The 12,510-nt window shown below is 45.3% G+C and overlaps 1 protein-coding gene across 1 annotated transcript in view; it reads left to right on the top strand.

The window, feature by feature from the left end:
• The window catches only part of LOC113424959 (complement factor B-like), a 53,749-nt gene extending 42,453 nt beyond the window's left edge, over positions 1-11,296 (top strand). The window contains exons 14-18 of the mRNA XM_087954301.1: positions 1,775-1,854; positions 2,328-2,446; positions 5,487-5,619; positions 9,731-9,780; positions 10,985-11,296. Of these exons, the coding sequence (XP_087810427.1) occupies positions 1,775-1,854; positions 2,328-2,446; positions 5,487-5,619; positions 9,731-9,780; positions 10,985-11,164 (562 nt within the window). The 3' untranslated portion in view covers positions 11,165-11,296. The remainder of the gene's footprint in view (positions 1-1,774; positions 1,855-2,327; positions 2,447-5,486; positions 5,620-9,730; positions 9,781-10,984) is intronic.
• Positions 11,297-12,510: the final 1,214 nt, after the last annotated feature.

Below are 12,510 nucleotides of genomic sequence, written 5' to 3'. Positions count from 1 at the left end.
GCTTTTACCCTTTGAGGTTGTGAATCCCAATGGGTCGCCAGGCACTCCCGTACTTGGGTCAGGGTGCTGCTTGTTGCAGTGTGCGGTTGCGCCCAACGGATAGCTCCCACGCCCACCCAGGTAGCTCAAATCCTCCCCCTCCTCCTCCGGATGAGTTCGGTGTGCCTTGCTCATCTTATACAACAGGATTGTTTGGAAGAGAGGCTGCCCTTGAAAAGATGGGAAGATGGGCCACCCTGTTTTGGGGGAGAGAGAGAGAGAGGCGTTGATTGGGCTTATTTTCTAGGATGGAAGCCTTCCATTTTGTGCTTATTTCAAAGGCCGGGCGAAGTGAGGCACCCGGCAAGGAGAGGCTGGGCAAGGCGAGAAGTGGCTGGGACGGGAGAGTCAAGGAGAGGCCGAGCGAGATGAGGCGCCCCTTGACGGGAGTGATGTCAAGTTGGCCGTGACCAGGAGTCGGTTGCTGGTGGTTTGCAAGGGTTCAGAACAGCCCCAGCTCAGATTCTGTGTAATTCAAAGAAACCCCCCAATCCCATTCCTGGCTGGCCTTGCCCACTCTGTCCCACCCCTCCCAGGAGTCCCCATGTGGCCTGCCTTGAAGGCAGGTAAGTGCAGGGTGTGCGTGGAGGCTCATGGAGGGTGTAAAACGGGCCTCCCGGAAGTTCAGGAAGGCTGGAAATGGGCCCGTTTCCAGCTTCCAGAGAACCTCCGGAGCCCGGGGAGGGCAAAAATGCCACCCGCCCACCGTGGTGCAGTCGGCTGACTAGGCCACGCCCACCATGGCCACACCCACCCAGCAACCAGGCAGAGAACCCTTTGCTAAAAAAAATTTGAAGTCCACCCCTGGTCATGACCCCCCAGCCACACCTACCCAGCCGATCCCTAGGGCAGAGAACTGGTTGTTAAAATTATTTGAATCCCACCACTGCATTGTGCCCAGATCTTCCTGTTTTATTTTAGTTTGAAAAGAAGTTATACATAAAAGAGTTATCGTGCCCAGGGAAGAATGATTCTTTTTAAAAAAAGATCTGGGTAGAAACTCAAGGGTCATCATGAGGCTCAATTGAGGTCTTCTTACACTCCTTGATTGTCTTCGGAAGTGGTGGATGCTCCATCAAGGAAGCCTTTTAAAAAGAGACTGGACGACCATCTGTCTGAAATGATATAGGGCAGCGGCCCCCAACTTTTGGGGCACCAGCAGTGGTGGGGTTTCAATTTTTTTACTACCAGTTCTGTGGGCTTGGCTTGATGGGCGTGGCATGGCTTGGTGAGAGTGGCAGGGGAAGGTTACTGCAAAATCCCCATTCCCTCACGACCCCGCTAACCTGCTTTCCAGCTCCGTTCTCCCGTGCAGGGCAACAAAAGAAGACCCAGCCAATCAGCTGGGACTCGGGAGGCAGAGAATAGATGGGGGCGGGGCCAGTCAGAGGTGGCATTTGCCGGTTCTCCGAACTACTCAAAATTTCCGCTAACGGTTCTCCAGAACTGGTCAGAACCTGCTGAATATACCACCTCTGGGCACCAAGGACACTTCTGTGGAGAAAGGTTTTTTCACAGACTGGAGGGGGTGTGGTTTTGTGTGCTGCCTGCATCCTACAGATGGGGCTTCACTTGTTAGCATGGTCCAGTTGTTGGCATGCTGTGGACCAGTGCCGGTCCATGGACTGGGGGTTGGGGACCCCTGATATAGGGTCTTCTGCTCAAGCAGAGGGTTGGACTAAATGACCCCCGGGGTCCCTTCCATTATTCTATGTTCTGTGTTCTCCCCAAACAGGCCAATTTGTTTACCATGTACACAAGGAACAACCCGAGCTCTGAGGAAATCCCTTGCAACAACCACGTGCCAGGACCATGGTATGTTTGTGTTTTAAAAGTAACCGACATGGGACGGAAGGACACTAGGTTCCCTAGGCACCAAATCTCCCAAAGTAACATTTCTCAGACTTGGCAAGTTTTGTGGACTTCAACTCCCAGAATTCCTTGATGGCTCTTCTTTGAACCTGTTCTCTGAATTTCTTAGCAACATTTATTTATTTGTTTGCTTGTTTGTCAAACATGTACAAAAAAAAAAAACAAGTATAGGTACGAACATAAACCTGAACAAAGGAAATAAGTACAGATAAATGGGGACATGTTGCGCTGTATCCTGGATTGATTCGATCTCGTACATGAATGAATTGCACTTGAGGCAAACTTGCTTGAAACAGTGGCCATCACTGGTCTATGGGATTGCTGATTCTTCCAGCATCTTCGCTATTCCTTTATTCTCCTCATTTGACGTTCTTCTTCCTTCACTAAAGCTCTTTTTGTATTGTTTGGTTTAACAGAGAATGAGCTGCTACCTGTGGGAAACATTCGTTCTTTTTTTGTAAGCGACTGTAAGTTCAAAGGTCAAGAAACCACTGGGCTAATTCGCAGACATGTTCAAGTCAAGAACGGTGAAAAGGTAAGATCTTTGAGCAAGAAAGCCTAACAAGATTAGGTGGAGTGAGGCTTTCTTAAGTCAAATCTAAAACCTGAGACTCCGATATATTAGATCTTTTCCTTCCTTCCTTCCTTCTTTTCCTTCCTTCTTCCCTCCTTTTTCTTTCTTCCTTCCCCTTTCTTTCTTTCTTTCTTTCTTTCTTTCTTTCTTTCTTTCTTTCTTTCTTTCTTTCTTTCTTTCTTTCTTTCTTTCCTTCCTTCCTTCCTTCCTTCCTTCCTTCCTTCCTTCCTTCCTTCCTTCCTTCCTTCCTTCCTTCCTTCCTTTTCTTTGGAGTCAGCCAATGCCTCAATTGAATACATTAAATTAATAATAAATGTAGAGAATTTATACGACTTTGTTTTACATACATGACCCTGGCAGCTAATAGCAAGGGCATATTTACACACACACACACACACACACACACACACACACACACTCCTGAATAAAATCTCAAATAAATGTCTTCCAGCGTGTTTCTGGAATGAAATAATTATCAAGTTAAGATAACATCTATTTCCAGGGTCTACCTTGGATTATTGTATCAGTTTCAATGGTGATTGAATCTTGTATATAGATAAAAGAGTTCTGAAGAAAGAAAAAATCCTGACCTTGATTTTAGAGCAGGGATCACCAACCTTTGGACTTCAGGGACCACCAAACTCATAATTTTAAATCCCGTGGACCACTAATATGACTGACAGTGGCTTGCTGATGTTTTTAATCACCCTGTAGAAAGCAGCAGAGACCCTGGAAAAATAAAAAAAATGTCTGCAGGAAAATTCCCCACCCCATTTTCCTACCGATCGATCGATCTTTATTTGGGATCGCAGGATACCATCTCCAGCTCCGTTCTCAGGAGGAGAGAGAGAGAGACTTTTGGCTTCATGCAAGGAAAGCAGCAGAAGCAGCAGAAGTCTTTCTTTCTCTCCCCCAAACTCTGCCAGAAATGAGTCTTTGCTGGCACAGCCTCTTGGAGCAGGATGCCTTGCAGGGTCCCAAAGACTCATTTCTGGTGGAGTTTGGGGGAGAGAAAGAAAGACTTTTGCTGCTTTCCTTGTGTGTAGCCAAAAGGCAGAAGAAGAAAGAAGCGGAAAGAAGTGGGGCAAGTTCACCCCCTCCGCCCTTTCTCCCCTCCCCTCACTACCTCATGTTGTTCTCAATGCAAGTGATTCAAGCCACGGGCCATGTGGGCATTGCAGCCTTGTGTTCCTGTGCAACCTGGATTAATTGCTTTGGGGGTGACATTTCTCTGTGGACCACCAAAATTTTGTTGCGGACCATCAATGGCCCCCGGCCCACTGGTTGGCAACCACTGTTTTAGAGCAGGGGTCCCCAACCACCAGGCCGCGGACCGGTCCCGGTCTGTGGAACATTTCCTAACGGGCTGCCAGTTTGCTGGGCGCCGCCATCTTGTTTGATGAGAAAGTGCTTCCGGGTGAGCTTTTCCGGTTGGAAAGCGGCGTTTGCGTCCTGAAGGAATCCTCGCGCCTTAGTTTCATCGAAGGGGGGGGACGGCTTCGAACGAAACTAAGGCGTGAGGATTCTTTCAGCACCCAAGGCAAGGCAAGCCGAGCGACCGTCCCAAAGCCGTCCCAAAGTGAAGCCCATCGACAAAGGTACAAAGGAGGAGTTGAAGGTGGCGGGGAGAAGCGGGGGACGGCTGGCTGGCCGGTCGCTCGGCTCGCCTTGCTTGTCATGCGTGCTGATGCCGGTACCGGGCCGCGGATCATTTTGTGATGCCGGTACCGGGCCGCGGCACAAAAAAGGTTGGGGGCCACTGTTTTAGAGGATGTCTATATTTTTATGGGCAAACTCTCTTATAGGGGGAAAAAAACATATTCCCTTCAAGGGGTACCTGCAGCCAGGGGTCAAATAATGATGAAGATTTTATCTTCATCTGAGGATAACTATTTGCTGGGAAGGGAATCAAAAAAGTCAAAACGACAATCACAGTGTTGTGATGAGAGCCGACCCCTTTTTTTTTACATCTCTTTTCTTGAGACTCCTTTTGTTGGATTATACCACTTTGCTAAGTAGTGAGGGTTCCCCACCACCGCTGCTATTCCTAATAGACACACTAATTTGACTTGGCCAAGAAAGAAAGGAAAAAGTATAAACCGAATTCTAACTAAAATGGTAAATCTGTCCCAAATGGGCTGAGTTATAGAACATCCTTTTGTAATTTCTCCAAATTCTTCAGAGCTGAAAATTAGGCTTTGACGGATCAGGATTTTCATGTAGCTGTCACTCCGGCATATTACCCTGTTTCCCTGAAAATATGACCTACTTCGAAAATAAGCCCTAGCTTGATTTTTTTACATGTGCGCCCAATATAATTCCTACCCCCCAAAATAAGCCCTAATTAAGATCCCGCCCACTCCAGAGTGGAAGGATAAAAATTAAGTTAGGGAGGGGATGAGGGGGTGAAGCTGCCCTACTACTTACCTTTGGACAGTTGTAGCCAGGCCTTGCGCACGCCGACACCAGCCTTGCCAGCCCATTTCTTCCTGAAGGCCTCTGGAGCTGATAACAAAGCTCCAGATCGATCTGAAGCTCTGTGATCGACTGCAAAGGCCTTCAGGAAAGCCTTGCCAACTGCAGAAGAATAAGTTCCTGAAAGGCCTCTGGTAGCAAAAAGGAGGCTGGGGGTGAAGTGCGCAAGTGAGGTTAGTCATGGATGACATCCTCGAAAATAAGACCTGGTGCCTTTTTTGGGTGGCAAAAAATTGTAAGACAGAGTCTTATTTGGGGGGAAAACACGGTAACGGTTATTTGGATGAGCTGAATAGAGAATGTGGGGCAGCTTGCAACATCTCTTGAAAACAGGAAAGAGGAGACAAAGATGGCTGCACTGATGTCAGGAGTGGAGACTTACCCTAAACTGGGACTTATTAAAGACTGCATTCAAACAATCCCCACTTCAATGAACTATGGCTAAATGTAATGACGATGCAACGTCTCTTCATGACCATCTTTAGTGATATGTCCAATTTTCTCTATTTCCATTTTCTATTTCCAGAAAATGGCCTGTGAACAAGATGCTCGGAATGCCAAATTCTACAAAAATGTCACCAATATTAAAGACGTAGTGACTGATAACTTTCTATGCACAGGGGGGCAGGACCCTGTACTGGACCCCAATACATGTAAAGGTGAGCTGAATAATGGTACTCTCTGTTGTTTCCTGGTTTCCTAACCCTTTAAGGCCTCTCTGAACCAAGTTAGCTCCAAAGCTTCATGGCAACTGATCTTCCAGGTCACAGTAGATCAGCATTTGCAGGAAGAAAGGGAATGATGTATTAACGATATTTAAGAATATAAAGGCAAGGAGATCGCATGTTTGCAAGGATCTAAGAAAATGTCCTTCTGTTCCTTTTGGCTCTGGACCCTAGTTATAATGGAGAGAGACCTGGGAACAGAAAATTGGACTTTTCAACAGTAACATTCACATAAACACAACAACAGGTATTAATATATTTCATTCTGAACATACCGTATAACAGAACTAGCTCTATACCTGTGCTTGGCTACGAAACTATGTGATCGGGCCAGGGGTGGGATTCTACCAGTTTGCACCTATTCGCTAGAACCGGTTGTTAACTTTCTAAGCAGTTCGGAGAACCAGTTGTTAGAAGAAATTACTGGCCTAATCCTGTAAGGAAGGCAGGAAGGAAACATTCTGGTGTTGCCTACAGAAACTGTCTCTCCGTTAACCTTATACATTCTTGGCAGGACTAGACTTCCTGTCTCAGGAACTTCTCTGGAGTTATTTTACCCTCCTTTGCTGGTACTTTGCTTGTGTGGAGTGACCATTCAAAGTTACAATGGCACTGAAAAAAGTGACTTATGACCATTTTTCACACTTACGACTGTTGCAGCATCCCCACAGTCATGAGAGGCCAGGTGAGGAGATGCGTGCCTCGATGTGAGTGATATTGAATTGGCCACATCCAGCCAGTCACATGACCACCAAGCCAGGCCCACCAACTAAGCCATGCCCATAGAACCAGTTGTTAAAATTTTTGAATCCCACCCCTGGATAGGGCTTAGTTTTTGGGGAAAATAAGGGGGGAAATTGTGCCTCTGCCTACCAGCATCCATTGGTATTCATCTGGCCAGCATCCTGTCAGTGTGTGAGAGAGTTGAGGGCTGTTTGGAAACTGAAGCAGTATTTACTATGTGAGCAAGAAGGAGACAGCAAGGAGCCTGGGTGTGGCTTAGCTGAACTGTTCTGTACTAAAGCTGGTTGCTGCTATGAAAATAAAACTGAAGCTGAAACTCCTCTGCTTGTGTTTTGCATTTGGAAGAGATTTCTTTTCAGGTGGGGAGGGAGAGTAGAACTCCTTAGCATCAGAGCGTGTTAATAATAATAATATATGAAATACTAATGCTCTGATGGTCATTTTGAAAAAATCCTTTCTTAGTGAGCACCTAGAAGCCAAGAGGAACATACATGCCAAATTTCAAGTTTGTAGGCTTTATGGTTCTGGAGATTTTGTGATGATGCGTGATGGTATTTCGCTTTTATATAGAGAGATTAACAGAATTGAAAAGGACTTTGGAGATCCTCTAGTCCAGCTCCCTGCTCAGGCAGGAAGTACTATATTTCAGGGTCTTTCAGTGTAAATGCAACAGCATTAATATAACAACACCCCCTAGACTTTGGAAAACAGGGGCATGATGGCTCAGTGGTTAAAGACTTCTGTAGACTTCAACTCAGGGGTGGGATTCAGTTTTTTTAACAACTGGTTCTGTGGGCATGGCTTAGTTGGTGGGTGTGGCTTGGTGGTCATGTGACTGAGTGGGCGTGGCCAACTCGACATTACTCACGTCAAGGGACGCTTCTCCTCACCTGGCCTCTCATGACAGTGGGGATGCTGCAACGGTCATAAGTGTGAAAAATGGTCATAAGTCACTTTTTTCAGTGCCATTGTAACTTTGAATGGTCACTAAATGAACTGTTGTAAGTCAAGGATTACCTCTACAAAAATACAAAAAGCTTCTTCGCTTGCAAAAAGCTGCCCTAAAAATACCTGCAAGCCAGAGTTACAAATCAGGCAGGGTGCCAGAGCACCTTGAGGAATGAAAACAGTTAAAATGCAGTGATAACTATCAACCAGCCAACTCTTGCTCATAAAGTGAAACCCTTTAGCAGAGAGGTCATTTAAGCTCTCCAGAAAAAGCAATCCTTAGATCCATTTGCACCACTTAAAGGAGTGGTCTCACTCACCTCACAAAATATCCTAAGGAAATCATCCAGATTTAAGCATGCCCCCAGAAAGGCAGTAAAAAAATCAGTGCCAAGCTTGCATCCTGCCTCTTGAAACTATACCCCAAAAGGACAGTGCCAGATAGTGAAGGAAGACCCTCCCCAGATAGAAAAAGAAACCATGAGGCAGGAAAAATTCAAACACAATACAAATACTTAAATCACAACAGTAGCTGTTGCTTGTTGAAGCTGAATAGGGAAAATTATCCCATCAATAAACATAGGATTAAACTTCACCAAGCATAGAATTAAGTTTCACCAAAAGCCAGTTTTAGACTAAAACTCAGAAAGGGTATGCCAACTCATGTTTGAATATCAATCTTTCTAGCTAGCCAAGAAGCCTTGCTGAATGTCATTCATCTTGGTTCCCTGTCACTAAAAAGCTTTGCTTCATTGTTCAATTATTTCTTCAAAGTGCTGATTGTCCAGAGAAGTATTTTCTCCCAACAGCAGTGTAAAAATCTTAAAACAACCCTTCCCCTTTAAGAAAGCCAAGCCCCCAAAGCTCTGGAGACAGGAAGTCTAGGCTTTCTGCCAAGAATGTAATAAGGGTGGAAAAAAACAAAAGGAGATTGCTTCTAACCACCGCTTAGAAAAATTAACAAGGGGTTCTATAGAACCAGACAGAATCCCACCCTGCTTCAACTCCCAGAATTCCCCAACCGGCATTCCCAAGCATGATTGACTGGGGAATTCTGGGAGTTGAAATCCACCCATCTTAAAGTTGACAAAGTTGAGAAACACTGATATAGACAAATACATTCATATAATAATCTAGTTTTTTTAAAGGAAAATTTGGAGAGGACTGTTTCAAGAACCTCAGAAATTATAATGAAACTGCGGTTCCAGAAGATTCTCATAGAGTTGTTTTATGCAGCTTCATAACCCATCAAATATGTTCATTAACAACTGTCAGGCTAATACAAGGGTGGGGAACTATGGCCCCTTTATGACCTGTGGACTACAATTTTATGACCTGTGGGCTTCAATTCCCAGAACTGCATGGCTGGCTCAGGAATTCTGGGAGTTGAAGTGCACAGGTCATAAAGGGGCCATAGTTCCCAACCCCTTCTCTAATACACCCTTCTTCCTCTAGTTTTTACATCATTGAATCATGTCTACATTTGGATACATGTTGATCAACATCTCCTTTTAACGACCCCATAATCCCTTGTGGGGTGGAGTCTGGGCAACTGAATGGCGCTAGCAGAGTGTTTACTGGCCAGATGCCCTCCCTGTCGCCAATGCGGAGTTTTGTTCAGCAGAAATATTCTCATTGTGCCCAGAGAGAGAGAAATGCCTGCCTCTACCTAGGATCGAACTCACAGCTTCTTGATTGTGAGGCGAGAGCTCCACCTCTAGGCCACCATGCCACTCATTTGGATACATGTTGAGGCCTGTCTGAATTTTTCCCATAGTTGGATTCCTATGCGTTATATAGATTTGATCTCTCCATACCCAACTCAGTCCCTTGATTAAATCCCTTTTCCTTTTGCCTCACCAATAGCAGAACAGGTATGTCTATGTGGTAAAGGAGAAGTTGAAGGTATCTCCCGTTTAGTGTACTGTGAGTTATACAGAGTTTATAGGTCATTGTATATTCTCCCCTTACTAAAGAGATTGCCAGGGAGGGCAGACAATTTTTATGTAGGGGTGCAGTGGCAAAATTCTGTGTTGCTGCAATGTCTACAAGAAAAAAAAAATTGGTCACAGAATTATAGCTGTCAATTTGTGCCAATTTTTGGAGATAGAACAATCTTTGGAAAATGATATTTACACACATACTTATTGGCTCTCCAACTCATATAAACTAGGGGAGTGACCCTAACTGTTGGAGAACATGTATTTTCTTAACAGGGATGTTTTTATCCACTATTAATGTATTATAATGTATCAGTACTTTTTTTTTTTTAATATATTGTAAATAGCAATATCTATTGCTGGTGTAAGACCATAACAAAGCTATATTCTATTCTATTCCTTTTGCCTTGCAGGTGATTCTGGTGGTCCTCTCATCATTCAGAAAAAGTTGCGTTATATTCAGGTGAGTGGTTATTTCACGGGAACTGCTAGACGACAGCAGGTGTGTGTGAATGGCCCCCATTAAACCTGTCAGCTTCAGATCACTGCCGGGATGAAACTCTTATCATTTTTCCGTCCCAAAGGTGATTTTTTTCAAGAGGCAACCGGACTTTCTTTGTTTTTCCTCAAAGACGTTTTGCTTCTCTATCGAAGAAGCTTTCTCTCTTCTTGAAATGAACAGAAATGAACTGAAGAAGCTTCTTGGATGAGAAGTGAAACGTCTTCAAGAAAAAAAAAACAAAGTCCAGTTGCCTCTTGGGGGAAAAAGCACCTTTGTGACAACCTGGATGACCGAGAATCTCCATAGACATATTACCTGGGTATCAAACTCAAGGCCCACAGGCCACATGTGGGCCGCAATGTGGTCAGATGCAGCCTGTGGGGCTGTCCTGGTCTACCCAATGCGAGGAGGAAAGATCAGGCCACCGTAGCTTCGTCCCAGTCTACCCAGTGTGGAAAGGAAACATGCCAGCAGTTTGGAGAGTGGCATCAAGCTGGCCACACCCACCCAGTTGGCCACACCCACCCAGTCAGCCACACCTGCCCAGCCCCCTTGAGGTCAACCACAGTCCTGATGCGGCCCTCCATGAAATTGAGTTTGACACCTCCTGACATATTATTTTTCTGCCATGTGTAAGTTGGCCGCATGTCTTCAGATGGAACGGAGATGTTCATTTATTTTACATAATTTCATCAGAATGGTGGGATTCAAATCTTTTTACTACTGGTTCTGTGGGCGTGGCTTGGCTTGGTGGGCGTGGCTTGGTGGGCATGGCAGGGGAAGGAAACTGTAAAATCTGTAAAATCTCCATTCCCTACCCACTCCTGGGGGAAGGATACTGCAAAATCCCCATTCCCTCCCCACCCCATTAACCTGCTTTCCAGCTCCGTTCTCCTGTGCAGGGCAACCAAAGAAGACCCAGCCAATCAGCTGGGACTTGGGAGGCAGAGAAGAGATGGGGGCGGGGCCAGTCAAAGGTGGGATTTGCTGGTTCTTCGAACTACTCAAAATTTCCGCTACGGGTTCTCCAGAACTGGTCAGAAACCTCACATAAGAGGTTTTTTTTCTTTCCTCCTTCCTTTATCTGACGTTGGTTTTCCTTCAATGAAAGCTGTGAGACCCCAGGATTGAGTTTCTCGCATTTTTCTATCTCTACCTTCTGTAGGTTGGCGTCATTAGCTGGGGTGTGACTGATGTCTGCGGTCATCACATTACGATTTGTGATGAACCCGACAAATTGCAGAGGCACAAACCCTCCTATGCCAGGGATTACCACCTCAACCTCTTCAAAATTATCCCGTGGCTCAAGAAAGAGCTGGCTAAAGAGGACCTGGAGTTCATCTAGACACATTCTCTTCCCAGATGCTCTATGTAAATAGAAATCATTCTCTTCGAACGTTGACAAGTAAAGTCTGTGTTAACAATGGCCATGTCTGATGCAACTGTATAAACAAAACAATAAATGTGATATGTGTTATCCTTTGCTTTTATCTCCTATGTTGGAATGGTTGGGTTTAGTTTCTACGCAGAAAAAAAATCAAGATGATGACTGCTTGGGGACAATGAGCCCTCTGTAGATAGCAACAGTAGTTTATTCACTTGTTTGTCTTATGACAATATCAAAAGATTAAAAAAAATAGAATAAAACGTAGCATCTAATTCAGATGAAAGACAATACAAGACAGATAGTACTCGACTTACGACCACAACTGAGCCCAAAATTTCTGTGGCTAAGGGAGACTTTGATAAAGTGAATTTTGCCCTATTTTATACCCTTTCTTTCCACAGTTGTTAAGTGAATCACTGCAGTTGTTAAGTGAAACTGGCTCCCCCACTGACTTTGCTTGCCAGGTGTTTGCCAAAGGTGATCACATGACCCCTGTGGACACGTCATAAATAGGAGTCAATTGCCAAGGTCTGAATTTTGACCATGTGACCATGAGGAGGCTGCAACGGTCATAACTGTGAACAACCACTTTTTCAGTGCCATCGTAATTTTGAACAGTCACTAAACAAACAGTTATAAGTTGAGGATTGAGCAGGTATGAGCAGTATATTTAATGGCTGAGGCATTTTCTGCATGTCCTTTCGAGGTGTGGCAGGTGATTCCATGGCCCATATTTGGCCATGGAAGCCAACAACTCCAATCTTTCTCCGAAAAAGGCCCTTCTGTCAAACTCATTGGTAAGTATTTTTCAAACTGGGATTAAAGTTCACTTAACAACTGTCACGCTTAGCAACAAAAATTTTGGGCACAGTTGTCATAAGTCGAGGACCAGCTGTTATGGCATGGCAGTGACTGAACTGTTTACATTTTTGCTATTACAGTTTCTCCAGAGTCAAATAATATCTCAGTACAGGAGAGGAGGGATTTCAAAACGCTTGCCCCGAGACTATCAGGAAATGGTATAATGCAGGGGTCCCCAACCACCGGGCCCCAGACCGGTACCGGTCCGTGGAACATTTTCTACCGGGCCGCCGGTTTGCTGGGCGCCGCCATCTTGTTTCAATGAGAAAGTGCTTCCGGGTGAGCTGGAAAGCGGCGTTTGGGTCCTGAAGGAATCCTCGCGCCTTAGTTTCATCGAAGGGGGGGCTTCGAACGAAACTAAGGCGCGAGGATTCTTTCAGCACCCAAGGCAAGGCGAGCCGAGCGACCGTCCTGAAGCCGTCCCAAAGCCCATCGACAAAGGT

Source organism: Notechis scutatus, chromosome 2 (genome assembly GCF_049901735.1).
Source record: "Notechis scutatus isolate UNSWTSFEM ecotype Mainland chromosome 2, rNotScu1.2, whole genome shotgun sequence".
In the NCBI taxonomy this organism is placed as follows: Eukaryota; Metazoa; Chordata; class Lepidosauria; order Squamata; family Elapidae; genus Notechis; species Notechis scutatus.
This window is presented reverse-complemented; position numbering and strand designations above follow the sequence as displayed.